This window comes from Mauremys mutica, chromosome 17 (assembly GCF_020497125.1).
Source record: "Mauremys mutica isolate MM-2020 ecotype Southern chromosome 17, ASM2049712v1, whole genome shotgun sequence".
Classification (NCBI taxonomy): Eukaryota; Metazoa; Chordata; order Testudines; family Geoemydidae; genus Mauremys; species Mauremys mutica.
The window spans coordinates 23,288,141-23,305,206 of record NC_059088.1 but is presented as its reverse complement, the minus strand read 5'-3'; the positions used below and the strand labels follow the sequence as shown (position 1 = coordinate 23,305,206).

General features: G+C 42.3%; 1 protein-coding gene across 2 annotated transcripts in view; it reads left to right on the top strand.

Annotated features, from left to right (window-relative positions):
• Nucleotides 1-5,777, top strand: part of RPRD2 (regulation of nuclear pre-mRNA domain containing 2) — a 45,166-nt gene extending 39,389 nt beyond the window's left edge. For both annotated transcript variants that reach the window (XM_044991226.1, XM_044991225.1), the window contains one exon: nucleotides 463-5,777. In XM_044991226.1, coding sequence (XP_044847161.1) covers nucleotides 463-3,188 — 2,726 coding nt within the window. In that variant the 3' untranslated portion in view covers nucleotides 3,189-5,777. The remainder of the gene's footprint in view (nucleotides 1-462) is intronic.
• Nucleotides 5,778-17,066: the final 11,289 nt, after the last annotated feature.

The following is a 17,066-nucleotide window of genomic DNA, read 5'->3' as shown; positions in this document are numbered from 1 at the left end:
TGGATTCTATTCCTAGCTCTGGGATGGGGTTTGTTTTAGTGGTTTGAGCAGGGGTTTAGGAGCGAAGGACTCTAGGATTCTGGGGGAAAGGTTCCCTCGACTGCTTGCTCGTATGAGGTTGGTTAATAACATCACTTCCATGCCTCTGCTTAACTAGCTGTAACATGGACATAATACCGACGTGGTTTAGATGTGTTATAATTTATATTGGTAAAACAATTTGAGATCAAATGCACTATGGAAATGCAAAGTATTTAGTATTTAATAGTACGTAGAGATGGCAAAGTCTAACCATTTTGTTGGCTCAGATGTCAGCTAGTTTCAAAAATTTAAGTGTGTAGCTTCTCTGCCTACAAAACCAATCGTGATGATGGCTTAGCATGAGTTTTCTGTTGAAATGGTTGTAGGTTACTCTGCCTCTTAAAATATGTAATTAAAATGTTTTGTTTTGTTTTTCTCCAGGTTTATCATCCTTATTTCAAAGTGTTGCTGGAAATACAGCCCAATCAAGTGAAACGGCATCTCAGAGCACTTCAGCATCACCAGCCAATACAACTGTTTCTTGCATGAAAGGGAGGAATGTTCCTTCCAATACTCAGTCTTTTATGTCCAAAAATGTTGGTTATTCTCCAAATTCTTCTACTGCTGAGGTTTCTTCAACTTCGGTTAACAAGGCTCCTATTGGACATAGCCCAGGGCTTTCAAGTTCTGGTTTTAAACCACCAACAAATTCCCTTGGATTTGCTAATACCCATCCTACTAGTCCTTCCCTTTTACCAACAGAAACCTCATTGAGTCAGTCCTCTGAGATTTCAAAAACAAAGCTGGAGTCAGAACCGACCTCTCCAAGCCTGGAAATGAAGATACACAATTTTTTAAAGGGAAACCCTGGTTTCAGTGGTCTAAACTTGAATATTCCAATTTTAAGCAGTTTAGGGTCCAACATCACATCAGAAAGCCATTCATCTGACTTTCAGCGTGGTCCTACTAGCACTTCTATGGACAATGTGGATGGGACGCCAGTCCGTGATGAACGAAGTGGAACGCCAACCCAAGATGAGATGATGGATAAACCAACATCAAGCAATGTTGACACTATGTCTTTATTATCAAAGATTATAAGCCCTGGATCATCTACTCCCAGTAGCACAAGGTCCCCTCCTCAGAGCAGAGATGATGGATATCCCCAAGAACTGTCTAATTCTGTGCCTGCCTATAGGCCTTTCAGTCTCGGCAGGGATTCTCCAGCCAGCATGTACAAGCAGTCGACCGATAATATGGAAATACCTTCTTCTTTAATGGATTCCCCTCAGGAGAAGTTTTACCCAGATACATCTTTTCAAGAAGATGAAGATTATCGTGACTTTGAATATTCTGGGCCACCACCATCTGCCATCATGAACCTGGAGAAGAAGCCTTCAAAATCCATTTTGAAAGCAAGTAAGCTTGCTGATGCTGCAGAGTACCAGCCAGTTCTCTCTAGTTACAGTCAAAGAGCGCAAGAGTTTAGTGTGAAGTCGTCTTTTCCTCAGTCTATGAGGTCTATTCTTGATCAGAATGAGAGCTGTGATCCTCTGTCGTCGTCTTCTGGAATGTATGGAAGTTACAGCCTACGAGCAAATGACTCTGGATCCGATGGTTCCCCTTCACCCAGTAAGAACGATGTGTTTTTCACACCAGACTCCAATCATAATAATTTATCAAAATCTGTGATACATTCTGGCCTGTCACAGAAACAGTATCCAGACTCTCCCCATTCACTTCCTCACAGATCACTCTTCTCTCCTCAAAACACACTTTCAAATCCTGCTGGTAGACCACCCACATCCAGTGTGGAGAAATCTTTAGGTTCTTCCATTTCTGCCACTTCAACAATTGAGTTTAAGAACATGCTTAAAAATGCATCTCGCAAGCCTTCCGAGGAAAAGCATTTTAGCCAGGTTCCTAAAGGTAGCTCCCATGAAGGGGTTAGCCTATCTAGTCTCAGCCAAGCAGGAACTTCTACAGGAGAGCAGCAGCAGCAGCAAGAGGAGCACTATCGTATAGAAACAAGGGTGTCGTCATCTTGCTTAGACTTGCCTGATAGCACTGAAGAAAAAGGAGCCCCCATAGAAACTCTGGGTTACCATAATGCATCCAATAGGGGAATGTCAGGAGAACCAATTCAGACAGTAGAATCTATAAGAGTTCTTGGGAAAGGAAATAGAGGACACGGGCGAGAGGCAACTAGAGTAGGCTGGTTTGAGCTAAGTAATACAGGTAGTGCTTTTGATAATGGGCCCTCAAGTGCCACTGAGCTGCCCACCATGGGTACTGGCAGTGGAATTGCCAGCTTTCAAACACAGTACAAAGAACACGTGCCACAATTTCAGGAGAGTGTAAACAATTTCAGAACAAATAATTTCAGCACTGCCTTTGAGCGTCACATACCACCTCCTCCCATAGAGCATGGAACTCCTTTTCAGAGGGAACAAGTTGGTGCACCTGCTGGGCCCCCATCTGCTCCGCCCAAGGATCATGGAAGCCTGTTTCCTAGGGATCACTCAGTTCCTTCACACATGTCATCAGTGGATCACACTAATCCTTTTTCAAAAGAAAAATCCTCTCCACTCTCATTGCCTCATACTGCCCCTCCTCCTTCTTCTGTGGAACATAGCGGGGTTCCATTTCCTACTCCTCCCCCTCCACCTCACTCCGTGGAACATGGTGGCGTTCCATTCCCTACCCCGCCGCCACCTTCTGGGGAACACGGTGGCATTCCATTTCCTGCCCCTCCCCTGACCGTGGAACATGGTGGTGTCACGTTTTCCAAGGATCACGGTACTATTCATCAAGGAACTATAAAAGAGCATTTTAATGTGCATTCAGGACCAAGGGACCATGTGGCCCCACCTCAGCGAGACCACAGTGGTCCACCCCTTGGTCGGGTTCGAGAAAACATAGGCCTAACTTCCCTTTCGAGAGATCAGCTTGGGCCATCCCATAGCGTTCCTCCCATTGGCCCATCTCATAGAGACAATGTAAACCGGAGTGGAATGATGATTAGGAACCCACGACCAGACTTTAGGCCTAGGGAACCTTTCATAAACAGAGACCCATTTCACAGCTTAAAAAGGCCTCGGCCACCTTTTGGAAGGGGCCCTCCATTCTTTGCACCAAAACGCCCGTTCTTTCCTCCCAGGTACTGAAACATACACGCGTCTCTGTAAGTGAAGGTATTTTGGATATTCTAGAGAGCAGTGGAAGTAGCGCTTTCACTTTTGTTTTTCCTTAAAGAGCCCCATAACATTTTTCTAAATTAAATATGTTCTGGTACTTTTTTTGGTTGTTTATTTTTTTAAGCCAACCAGTTGGCGTAAATCTAGCAAAATGTTTTAACAAAAAATAAGAATTTTCCGAAGAATATTGCCGTTGAAATAAAACTTCTAGTCGTAAAAAAATGATTGAATGTGCGATGTTGGGATGTTATTTTTAGCTGATTACCAAATTGTTTTGCTTCATGAGTCCTCCGAACCCATGTCAAAAAATAGAGGTGGGGGAAGGAACTCTGTTGCTACTATTGATTAAGGAAGATAAAGGGTCCAAGCTTTCAAATTCTTCCCTGTGGCAATAGAAATATTAACCCTTCCTTGTGCCTTTTGTTTAGGTTAATCAGTCACTTTTTTCACTGATGTCTGCTCAGTCGGTCCCTTGCTATGAAGCCTTGGAACGTCTTGCTGCTTGCTGTTTTCCATCTTGCTGATAGGAATAGGGAGAGGGCAGGCAATTAACATAGTCAGTTTTTCACCCCTTCTGTTTGCTTTTTCTGCCTTTTTCAAAATGCAAAGGGAAACACCCCCCCCTGCTTTTCACAGTTGACCGCTTTGCCGCTGAGGGTCTTGAACTTTTCTCCTAAGTTGGGTTTCAGAAAACAGTCTCTAAAGTATGTGCACTTCCTATCTCCAACTTGGCTTCCTTCCTCAACATGCTAAGAGGGTTATATTTTGCTGAATATAAATCAAGTAATGCATTTAAAATAAGTGAATGCAGGGAGGTAGCTAGTGGTAAAACTCAAATCTGTGCTTACACACACATTTAATGTACACAGTGTATATTTGAAACATGTGCCTGCATACACAAGTACAAGCTGCATCATTTTTTTTTCTTGTCTTGTCTTGTATCCCAGATTTAGGCCAGATCTAGTAAACTATCTTTACTTTTTTCCTGGAAGCATTGTTGACATACATGTATTCTTCACTTTTTGTAATCACACCTTTCCTTGTGCTTTGTTTGAAGTACCTAGTCCCATGTAAGATGAGAGAGAAACTGCATGCAGCAATGTGAAAACAATACCTAAACTCTCTTCCCACATGTTTTCATAAACTCACTTCTGCTGCCATGTGCATAGAGGACTTTGTGTGGAGTTGGAATTACTTTATTTGATTTTTTTTTTCTTTAAAGTGAGTAGAATACAACATACTAGTGTTTGATAAAGGTATGGGAAAATATCTATAAAAATAACTACAAAATGAGAAAATGGCAGAGCATTTGTTTGTGCTTGGGCTGTGTGTTTTATTTAATATATATAATATGTATAATTATATTTGCATACACAAGTAAGTGAATCGGAAGGTTGTATTGGGTGTATTTTATTGAATTGCCCTGGGTTTACAGAAAGACTGATGTTATAGTGCCAGTGCATAAAAACCTTCTCTGTTTTCTAATCTTAGGATAAAAATGTGCGTTCCACTTCATTTTGCAGTCAGCAGCAGATGTCACTGGTTTATAGGGGGGCTGTATTTAGGCAGCATCATGGAATGGTGCACCTTGTTGTGTGGACTATTTCAGTTAAACAGAATTCCTGAAAAAGTAACTGCATGTGTAATTCATGCAAACATTGAGTGTTTAAACTTTTGGGTTAAATTTAAACAGTATTTATTCCCTTTCTGTTTCTTCTGAGTTCTGTTCTCTTTGGACACCGCAGCTCCTTTCAGTGAACCTCCAATATGATTATTGAATGGGTAACACACCAAAGTACTACTGTGAGGGTAGCTCATGTAAGTTAAGCAAAATGTTCAGAAGGTAAAAACAAAGCAGTATAGATATAAAGCAAGAAAACTACGTAAGAAGATGTGAGAATTCACTTATCCTGTGATGTGAAGTAAGATGATACAACTCAGTTCCCTGTACACCAGCACTCAGAATGTCTGATCATATTTCTTAGTCTAGCCATACAGCTCTTAAAGTTTAGGACTTGTAGGACATGGATATATTTTAATATCTAATGTTAATGGCCAGCACGAAAACTGAAAACATTTCACAGCTTTTGATATATATTGGAAATGACGCAGAGCTTAGCCCAACTTCTTTGCTCTACTGGAACATTTGAAATGAAGCTTTCAGTAACAGCGTGGCATTCCATTTACCTCAAACCTAAACTACACAATCCCATTGCTTTAATATCTATCCTGGCTTGAAGGGACAGTTTCAGAGAAGTCATAGCTTAAAGAAACCAAGGGGGTGAAAAAACACAGGAGGTTCTGATGTAAGAATGGAACCAATATTGACTAGAAAAAAATTTCCCTCTAGAATAAAAGAATGTGAATTATTTCTGCTGCTCTTGCTTAAAGTGATTTCGAGGTAAAGAATTACTGAAATCAGATGATGACCATCTAAGAACTGCTCTCCATGCCATCTGACATGCCTGGCGAGTGGCTTCATTGCTCTTGGAGGTGGTTTTTTCGGTAACTTGAAAAGTAAAATGACTGATTTAAAAAAAAAAAACACAAAAACTTATTATAAAAAAAAAAAGGACTATTTTAATGATGAAAGCTCCATGTTTTTTGTTTGAGGTTTTTCATTTTATTCTGTGCTTGTTACTTTAAGCAAAATGTCTACAGTAACTGAAGACACGTGTACATATGTAGAAACCACACAACTTATTTCTGGACATGAAGGCGTTTTTTCCTGTGTCTGTGATTTAAACTCCCTAACCGTTCTTGAACTTTTGTATTTCACCTTATAAGAAAAAGAAATAAACATGTATTTTTTAAATAAAGCATGTAACTGTGTCTCATGAAGGACATAACTTCATAAAGAAGAAAATCAAATTGCAGACAGCCTTCAGTGTTCACTCCAGCTATTCTAGAAACAGAGAGGACAAACCAAACATTAACACTGGTGCAGCTTAATGACAGTCAATAGAATTAACATTTACTAGAGGTTATAAACACTTAAAATGTATCCCTGTTCTAGACATCTGCTAGTGTAGTACAGCTATTCTTGTCACCAGACTTATGAGTATGCACCATTTCCATTTCTGCTGTCCCCTCAGATACACAGTACGCATACCTGCCTCTTTGGTAAAATTCAACATATGCTATGGTGTGCGCTGTATATCAGAGAGGAGGGTCTACAGCTGTGGCTGACTTTGTGATCTAAATACATTTTAGAGACTCTTTACCTGTAAAACATTTGTTCAGGTGTGAGAAATCTGTTTAGATAATGTGAATAATGGTAATTTTTTAAAAAAACATGCAGAATAAATGATCATATCCTGAAATTAATTATTCAAAAATAAGCTGCAGTGCTGTTATTTCAAAACTGCTGTAAATATTGGCTGCTTTTTTTGTGTGCCTGTTAAGATTAATTGGATATGTTGGATTTATATTCTCAAGTGTTCCGTGTGGAGAAAGCAACATGCATTAGAGGAAGCGACAATAAAACTGCAGATCATTTTGAAATGTGTATTAATACATTTAATAAAATAACTAGTTCTAATGTTTTGATATTCTTTTTTAACTGGAATCTCTATTTAAGTGTACAGGGGGTGTAAGATTGCCTGATCTGTGAAAATGACCAAAATATTGGGCTGAAGCGAGAACATCAGTTTTTTGCTCAACATTTGCAGTCTAGAACAACAGCCAGGCTTTATTTCATCTTTGCTGAATTACAAGTTTAGGGTTAGTGTGGCCTAACCCATTTTTTTTCTTCTTTTTTTACTCTAATTAAAAAAAAAAAAAAGCCACCCACCCACACACACAAGGAAGAATCTGCCTGCAGCACAGACTCCGTGACCATTTTGGAGAAGACTAAAAGAAATTTAAAACTGTTGTTGGAAGATGGCTCTGTTTCTTTTAATTTTACATAGAAGCGGTGTTTGGAGGCAAATCTGAAATTACTGTTAACTTGCAGAGCAAAACACAGAAAATGGAATATTCTACCTATACTTGTGGGCTGAGACAAGTCACTTTCCCCTGCCCCCATTTATTTTTGTATTGCATATTAATAAAGTGTACTTTACTTGGTGTGGTTTCCTTTCAAAAGAGTAAGATCTTTGCACCAGTTTACTGACTTCTGGCCTCTTGTACATACTCTTCTGTTATATAATTTTGAAGGGTGATAATGTTGATTTTCAGAGTTGCCTTGGCTTCCTGTCCTTTTTTGTTGGCTGGGGGATGGGAACAGCTGGCTACACAGCCTTGAGAGAAGCTGGTCTCAGTGATTACTGCTAGAACCTCACTTTCAATCTGTATCTGCATAACGCAAGAAGCAATTATGTGAAGGAATTTAAAGAGTATAATTTTTAATAACTTCAGAGGTGCATGGTCATTATTTTTTAACAGATTGCTTTAGCTGGGATAACTTAAATTATCAAAATGGAAAGAATTTTAACAATGAATTTACTTTTTGCCATTTATGCTGATTGGCTACTTTTTGCATTTCACTTAACATGGACAATAAGAATAGCCTGCTAAGTTCTGCATTCTGGTACAGTAATAAAATGTAGTAGTAATTTGGCTTCCAGGTGCTTCAAAGTCATACATAAACGGAATTCTTACTTCAAATTGGTTCTAGAATAGAAAACCTATTTTATTTTCCAAGCTACAATTTTTGTATCTAAACTTATGTCCACGTCATTTTGTTAAAGATTATTTAGATAGTAGAATAATGATTCAGGGAACGTTATGAAACGTCTCAAGAGCAAGGCACTATTAAAGGAGGAACTTATGGGCCTCTAGGAATCAATACAAAAATAAGCCAAGAGGCTCCTTCTAATCCAGTATCTGTGAATCTAATGAATACTCGGCCCTATTTTTGGGAACATGCTGGTTACTATATTTAGTGCTGTCTTACATGTGGAACTCCAAGCCTTTCAAGCTTTTTGTGACAGAGGCTTACTGAATTCAGCAGTATTCTCCATTTATAGCTTTTTCAATATATCTCTAAAGTAGTAGACAAACTCTTAACTTAAATCTCCCTTTGTGTCTGAAATGTAAAAGTTCCTCTCGTTAGCTCAGGTGTCATGCAAAACTTGGTCAGATTAAAAATGTCATATCCTGCACAACACTCTCTACCCGCCAGGCTTAGTGGGAGTATAATTTGTCATTTTATTGTGATGTTGCATCCACTCACCCTTTAGCATCCAACCAAGGGCAATTACTCTCCTTGTCAGTCTCAAATGACCCATTTCCCCTCCCTCTTCATCTCATTGCTTTTGATACCATTTCTCATCTTGAGAGGATTTCACAAAGTCTTTTCCAAGGTTTTCAAGAGAGGTCACACTATGGATGTGTTACTATAGAGCAGGTCACCTGCTACCCTCCTCTAGCATGAGGGGCTTTGGTTCCTCCCCTGCTCAGTGAGTGTTCTGAATCTCTCTACCTGCTCTTGAGAGGAGTCCTGCCATATTTTCTATTTCTCTTCCCTCTATTCTGACCTACCCCAGACTAACTTTGGTAGGGTTCCATATTTGCACTTCAGTGACTTCAAGGTCTTTCTTATTTTCAAGTGAAGGTGGGCAGCCTTGAAAACTTCATCTTGGATCTGAAAGTCCGCCTGGTTTCTGCTGGACTGCTGCATCAGAACTATGAATGGCCAAATTCTGTAGGAGGCACAAGTGTAAAAGTCTTGTCCTGAATTGTTAACTACTCTCAGTTGCTGCATGAGCTTATAAATAAGAATAAAATCCAGCAGCTAGCCCCTATAGCTGTTTGCGCTCTGCAAGGTCATTAAGATGATGTATCGTGCTGAATATGGGGTGTGGGCAGACCTGTTCCATAAATATGCCCACTTAGCTGCAGTTTGAAGTATCACCGACACTGCATTCCTCTTCTGTACTGTTACTTATCCCTGATGCAGGCAGACCTGTAGAATCTATAACTGGAGGCCAATGTGTTGAGTGTGTCTGATGCAGATTGTTTTAACATTAGGCACTATCTTGGAGAATGCAGCATCAGAGTCTTCCAAGGGGATATGATCCCTTCAGCTCAGCCCAGCACTCTGAATGTGCACAGGGTAAAGAGAACTTTCCAGCATGAATAAAACTGGGCAGGGTATTTGAAAATTGCTTAAATTGCAGTTGGTGTTCCTTGAGTTTTGGTTGAGTGTGGGCTGCTATGTGTTACAAGTAATAAGGAAGCCTAGGGTAGAAGTGCCACAAAATTCTCCATCCTCTTTAATCCCATTTGAATCAACCAATTGTGATTAAATTTTTAAACCTGACAGATTTTCTTCTGTGAGCTTCCATTCACCTTATTTACGCATAGCTTGGCAAGTTAGCATCAGAAGTAATGCCATTTTCCACCAACTCGGCCACCCCCCCATTGCAAACTTGCAAAATAGAGATGTTATTTCCAGCTCCATTTCAGTCTGCTCGTGCAGTGAGGTGCTGCTTAGCCTATGCCAGGGCATCCAAACATATGCTAGCCGAAGGGCTGTTTTAGCAACTTGGCAGGAGCTTGAGAGATGCACTCTTAATTTGCTGAAAATGATGCAGGTACTTCCCGCCTCCTCCCACTTTACATCAGTGCAACCCCTGGGCATTGCTAATTATGTGCAATTCTCTACCGTCATTAGTGTGTGCCAAGACCACGTGCTGAGCCACCATACTGAAGACTGCACTGTAGAATGTTGAGAATGCATTTGTCCCGTGGGCTGAGCACTTGGTATCTTTGCTGTGTTCAGATGGGATTATAAAGCATTTAAGTGATTTGAAACCACCCACCCACCCTTCCTGCGTCGACTGCTGAGCTACAATAAATGGAGGGAGCTTGCCGTTTTGAGGTGACTGTGGCATGTCCCAAGATAGGATGTGGTAGGGCGATGACTGCCCTGTCTCTCACCCTTGTAAGAATGTGCTGAAAATTAGTGGTGTAGCTAGCTGAGCTTTGGGCATGGAACATGGCACAGGTGTGGTGTATCCCTCCTGCTAAATTAGTGGCGATTAGGAGAATAGCCACTCATCTAGCAACACTAATGTCCATCATTCCCTTGCCCACTTTGGACCTTGCAAAGCAAAGGGGCCCCTCGCTCAGGTGGAGTTGTGCAGCGCTTAGGTTGGAAGCTGATGGCGCCACTTTGAGATCAGCTGACAATGGCTGCTGTTCAGCAATATGTAACTTACTCCTACAGTTCAGAGGCCATAGGACGAAAAACCAGACCTGGTAGTCAAGCCCTTGTCCTGGGTAGCAGTGCCAAGCACAGCCATTGATCCAAAGCCATGCCATTGTGCCGCCACAGTGTATGGAGAATGCCAATTCTTTGGCTCAACCCTCTTTTCCCCTGTCAGCCATTGTTAACAGCCTGGGCTGTGCTTCCAAATGGACAGTGTCTCTTCTGAAAATCTTGGTTTCTGCTCCACAGAGGCTGGCAGGAATGAATAGCTTATTTGGGTTGGTTTTTTTTAAAAAGTAAATAATTCAAACATTTGCAAACTCTGTCATTCAGCAGGGTCTTACCTTTGCAGACCTGGCTGCTTTGCATTTAGGTACCAAGGCCTGTACACACTAAAGCTCTACATTGGTTTAGTTTTCATTGTGCTACTAGTTAACAAGCCAGTCGTGTTGACCAGTGGTTTGACTAGCTACCACCTCTCCCTTTTCCTTCCCCCCCAGGCCTTGGCTGGGGTTTCTATTTGACTTAATATCACACCTCCCACTTAAACTGTGATAAACGTCTAAGGCGTTTTAAAAGTGCTATCAGGGACAGGACTTTGGTGTCTGGGCTCCCAGTCTGACAGCGTGGGTTTAAGGCTGGGATTTGCAGAGGAGCCCAAGGGAGTTAGATGCCCAAATCCAATTTGAAATTAATGAGTTTGGCACCTAATTCTCTTAGACTCCTAGCCTTACATTGTTCATTTCTCCTCTTCCCCCCTCGAGTTTGCACAGCTCACATACGGTTGGCTTGGGGAGCAGCATCTTACATTATAGACGCTTTAGATCTTGGATAAAATTTTCAGACGTGTCGAAAGTCCCATGTTTTTAAGACTGGCCTAGGTGCAAAAAGAATGTATTTCAAACAACCCTGCTGGAGTATCACGTCCCAAGATAATTGCATTCTGTAGCACTGATGGGTCCTAATGTCACCTTGAGGCCTTTCTTCTCCACTTCTACGCTCTCCTCCCCCTCCCTGCTCTGCTGTACTGGATTTGTTTCTTGGTCCAAGTTTATCTGATATCAGCTATTCAAGTACTTTATATATTAAGCTCTCTGGGCAAGAACAGGGACAACCCTGGCCCTCCAATCTGGCAGCTAATAGCACATGCAGCAGGTGGTCAGTTCTGATCACGCCTTCATGGTCTCTTGCTGGGGAGTTGCAAAGGTTCGTACCCTTCATAGGGTCGTTGGGTTTTTTGTAAGGCCAGAAACTAGGGTCACTAGGATCGTCCAGTTGGAACTCCTGTGTCACCCAGGCCAAGTGCTCTTATGGTTAAGCTACAGCTGATGGTTTGGAAAAGCGTCCAATCTTGATTGCAAGAGACGATGTATAACTTCTATAATAAACCAACAACTTCTCACAACCTTTTGCTTGTGGGCATGAGGTTAGAAGATCCTGTAAGAGGTGGAGGCCCTCCTACCTTTAATGGGAGTTTTAGGGTATCTCGCTGGCAGGGCTTGACGTATGGAACAATAGTGCCTCTGTTTGCCTCCAGTCTTATTCCCATCAAAGCGAGGAGAATAAGCAACGGCTTTTGTTTCTCCACAGCACAAGTAGCTCTTGTAACACCTGTAGCTGAATAAAACAGCTTTTAGTTGTAGTTCTCTTTTATTCCCGTCTTGGCTTAGCCCCAGAGCTTGCTCTTCCACCACGTTTATATCTTCAGCCTCATGGTAATTAAATGGCAGCTCTCTTCTTTCTGCTGCTGAATTGACAGGCACCAAAGCACCAATACAAATAAGCAAGGAGAGTTGTTTTTTAATGGAAAACACTGAAGGTGGGATTTCTCCAAAGCACCCACCTCTGACCCATTGAAGTCAATGGGAGCAGAGTTTGGCCAGTGCTGGATTCTTCTAAAGATCCTGCTCTCGTAGTCCTTGAGGTTTGTTCTCACTAGAGGAGCAGATTGACCAGCGACGGTGCATTCAGTGAAGGACCCTGGCTGTAGCTTTAGTTGAAGTGTATTAGTAGTGGTGTTACCATAATGCATAAGCGATCCTAATCCATGTCCAGGCCTCAGTGTGCTAGGTGTTATACAAACTAAAGACCAGGCAATGGATGGGAGGAGAAACAGGCATAGGGAGGGGAAGTGACTTACCTAAAATCATGCAGTAGGCCGGAGATGAACACATCTCTTCAATCCCTGTGCAATACCCTAACCACTGGACCAATCTGCCTCTCTTGTCAAGGCAATAGGTGAAATTTACATGGGATTTAGTAATCTAGAAAATGTTATTCCTGAGGGAGGGGTGCAGACTGTTTTTTTTCTTTTTCTTTTTAAAGGAATACTTCTGCCAATTATGAGTGAACAAAATACAAGAAATACTTAGTGTCTGTCCATCTCATTTGTGAAGCTTTGTTGTATGGGAGAAGAAACAAGTAACATTTTCTGTGGGTGACAAAGTGGGTGTATGGAAACAGGAAGTCACTGAATTACGATGTCTAGTTGAAACACAAGCTACCATCCGATCACAGTAATACCAACCCCAGTCACTAGGGAAACGGAATGGTCCGATGGTGGGCTGTTTTGTTTGCCTGTGTGGCAAGAATCGGTGTGTGTTTGGGCCCCAAAAAATGTCTCTATCACCAAATACCCTCCCTCTCCAAAAACACCTCAATCCTTCATTGACGACACTTAATTGGCAGCCTTAGCAGAGCCACTAAGGATAGAATAGGCCATGGAGACTTAACTCTGCTCTCTACCCTCAGGAAGAGTAATCTGGGACAGGGCTGAGAGGCATTCACAGTGGGAGCATACACTCCCCTAAGAAGTGCCAGACCTGAGGCCTGTTTTGTCCAGGATCCTGTCTAGGATCATCTCTCTCCTCCCTTCTCCCTGCCCCATGAAGGTCTCAGCCTGATCTCTAAGACTTAGATTGGTTTAAACCCTGAGACATGAGTTTTAACATCCCTTACAAAAACTCTTGTCATCAATGATAATTCTGGAAGTTCTTGCTAGCTGTATAAATGTCCAGTCCCTGCTTGAATCTTAAGTTCTTGGCCTCACTGCCATGCTGTGGCAGTGAATTCTGCAGTCCAGTTACAATTTTTCCCCCCCACAGAATGTGTATCTTTGGATTTCTCATTTTTATTTTTCTGTGGCTGTCTGCTTGCTCTTGTGTTATGAGACAGGGAAAACAGTTGATCTCCTCTAGACCATTCAGTATTTATATACTTTTAATCTTGTCGCTTCTCATCCATCCCCTTTCCAAGGTTACAATCCCAGTCTTTTCAGTCTCTTCATAGGAGAGCTTTTCCATACCCTTGGGTCATTCTCATTACTCTTCTCTGAACCCTCTCTAGTTCTGCAAGATCCTCGTGAGATGGGGTGGCCACAGCATGTGGATGAGAGCACGCGATTTATATAAAACATAGCTCTGTATTATTCATCCCTTTTCTTATACATCCTACCATCTTGTTAGCTCTTTTGACTGTAGCTGCACATTGACTTATATACTATAACACCCAGGTCAACTTTTTGTGTTGATCATGCTGGAGGCAATACAACTACTAGAATTTAAGTCTAACTGTCAATATCTGTCCTTTTACAAAAATTCAGTTCCTAAGCACCTAAATCCCACTAAAATCAATGGAAGTTAGATGCCTAAATACCTTTGAGGAGCTGGGCCTAAATTAATTTTTTTTTAAGTTGTATGGTATTAAAACAGGTGAATCAAAAGACAGTGAACTGACCCAAACAATTAAACCCCCTCTTTTGTTCTGTTTTTTTGTGTGGTGTCTAGCATCCTAGGTCTTAGGTGCTATCGCAGTGAAAAACTAAATAATAAAATCATTTGCAGAATGTATGTTCAAACTTAGGGCTGGATTCTGCTCCCAAGAGTAATGGAGTCACTCCACTAATTGCCATGGCATGGCTGGATTTACTCCAGTGTAACAGATTGTTGAGTCAGGGCCGAAGTTCTGCTAAAGCACTTAAGATAGGCCTTGAATCAATGGGATGTGTACACAACTGAAATGTTTTGCTCAATCAGGGCTTTAGCCCTTAATTCCAAATACACTTTTTAGAACAAAAATATACTGTGTTCAGCAGGAGAGACAGTAACAGCTCCATGGAATAAGGAATTTAAAAAAAAAATTCTTAAAATGTCAGGAGTGAGAATGAAAGAAGTAACGTTAGGCTCCTAAGTCTATAAGCACAGGATGTGGTGAGCATTAAGGTTAATGGGAGCTGTGGGGTGCCAATGCTTATATATTAATTATTGGTCAAAGAGGTAGGATGTGGGGCTGGAAGAGTCTGTTTTGTATCATTGTATTTTTAAAATATATCAAAGAGTGCCTGGAGCAAAGGGTAGCTGTGCCTCTTTCTGAATGAATGTTTAAATCTGAATGAGTAGAGACCTACCAAATTCACAGCCATGAAAAACATCACGGACCGTGAATTCTGGTCTTTTGTGTGCTTTTCCCCTATACTATACAGATTTCATGGGGGGAGACCAGCATTTCTCAAATTGAGGATCCTGACCCAAAAGGGAGTTGCAGGGGGGTCACAAGGTTATTTTAGTGGGGTTGTGGTATTGCCACCCTCACGTCTGTGCTGACTTCAGAGCTGAGCGGCCGGAGATCAGCGGCTGCAGGCCAGGAGCCCAGCTCTGCAGGCAGAGCTGCCGCCAGCAGCAGCACAGAAGTAAGCATGGCATGGTATGGTATTGCCACCCTTACTTCTGCGCTGCTGCCATCAAAGCTTGGCAACTATTGACTGAGGGCCCAGCTCTGTGGCCAGCAGTGCAGAAGTAAGGGTGGCAATACCATACCAGGCCATCCTTCCTTCTGCTCTGCTGCTGGCAGCAGCTCAGCATTCAGAGATGGACTCCAGGCCTGCAGCTGCCGCTCTCCAGCTCTGAAGGCAGAGCTGCTGCCAGCAGCAGCACAGAAGGGTAGCAGTACCACAACCCCCTCTACAATAACCTTGAGACCCCCCACCCCAACTCCTTTTTGGGTCAGGACCCCTACAATTACAGCACCATGAAATTTCAGATAGCTGAAATCATGAAATTTATCCTACGGTCGTGAAATCGACCAAAATGGACTCAATTTGGTAGGGCCCTACGGATGAATGAATGAATAAAGTTGGGCTCTTGCTTGAGTCTCTTGGCCTTTTAGGCTTGTCTTGGTCCTGCAAACACTTTTAAGTGTGTAAATTGACTTGTGTGAGTAGTCCCATAAACGTGTGTAGGGTTGGTTCGATAGGCCCTAATCCTGCAATCACATCCATTGACGAGAACTCCACACCGATACAGAGCCCTGTTGACTCCAGTGTGCGCCCCCATGCGCATGGGGATTCGCTTTAGTGGCTCGGATTGTTGCAGGCTTGGGGACCTAAATGTGACAGACAAGGGAGGAGGGGGGCAGCACAGGATTGTTTTAAAGTCCTGTATGTCAAATCCAACTTTAGTTCTCCACCCTTTCTTTATCCAGGACCCTTTTAACACAAGCAGGGTCATATCCCTTGACATTTGGTGAATGCATCCCAAATCCCCTTGTTAGCCAAATGTATTCAATATTCAGTGATGCCAGGATAACCCAGGTTGTGCTTTAGTGTTACTACAGCTGCATGAAGAATGTGTGTCATCCACTTAAAGGTGCAATCTCTCTCTCTTGGAAGTCCGTACACAAAAGAACACGTTGGGTGTTTTGGGTTATGTTCCTTCAGCTTCCCGCTTGTAAAAGTTGGCCAAAAGTTTTTATTTTTCCACGTCCAGGCTGGTTTGTGCTTTTGTGTGAAATCTTTACCACTCACGTCGTAACCTGCCTAAAGCAGAGAGTCTGACCGATAGAGCTTTCAGAAGATCTTGTTAATCGTTGACAACACCTATGTGCATTTCCATTTGCTCAAAACAGTTAGAGGGTGGCTGATGTTTAGGCTGACCTGGGGGCGCTGGGGTGTCCTGGGCCCTTATGTTGAATACAATTTTGGATCCTCCAGTGCAGCAAGTCGGCATTTGAAAATGTGTAACAAAGACGAGAGGGAGATCGAGATGGTTTCAGCTGATAGTGGAAGTGCGATAGAGAGTTGGTGAGAGAGAGGCGCTGCAAAGAAGACGACTTGCACTAGCAGTAGTGAGAAGGTGCAAAGGGGGAGGAGAAAGAGGGGAAGCAAAGGTAGCATTCAGAGCTTCATGTGCATCTGCTCAGAGAGAAATGATGGTCCAGTGAGGTTAGGGCACTAGCTTAGGATTTGGGAGACTAGGGTTTGATTCCTTGGTCTACCATAGACTTCCTATGTGACCGTGGCCAAGTCACTCTAGGTGTGTCTACTCTGCAAAGCAAGGTGTGGCCTTAACTCAGGTTAGCCAGCTTGGGTTAAAATAGCACTGAAGACACCACAACTTGAGTTCAACCCCATCTGCTCTCTAGGCTTTAACTTGAGTGGTTAACCTGAATTAAAGGCAGAGTTGCTGTATCTTCACAGCTACTTTAACCAGAGTTAAGAACTCACTTTTTTTTGCTGTGTAAACCTACCCTTAAGTCTCTCTGACCCAGACCCACAAATGTATTTAGTATCCTGGAAATTAGGAGCCTAAATACCTTTGCAGATCTTGGCCTCAGTTCCCCTTCTGTACAATGGGGTCATAGCATTTCCCAGGCGTGTTGTAAGGATTGTGAAGTGCTCAGAGGCTATGGTGAGGGGG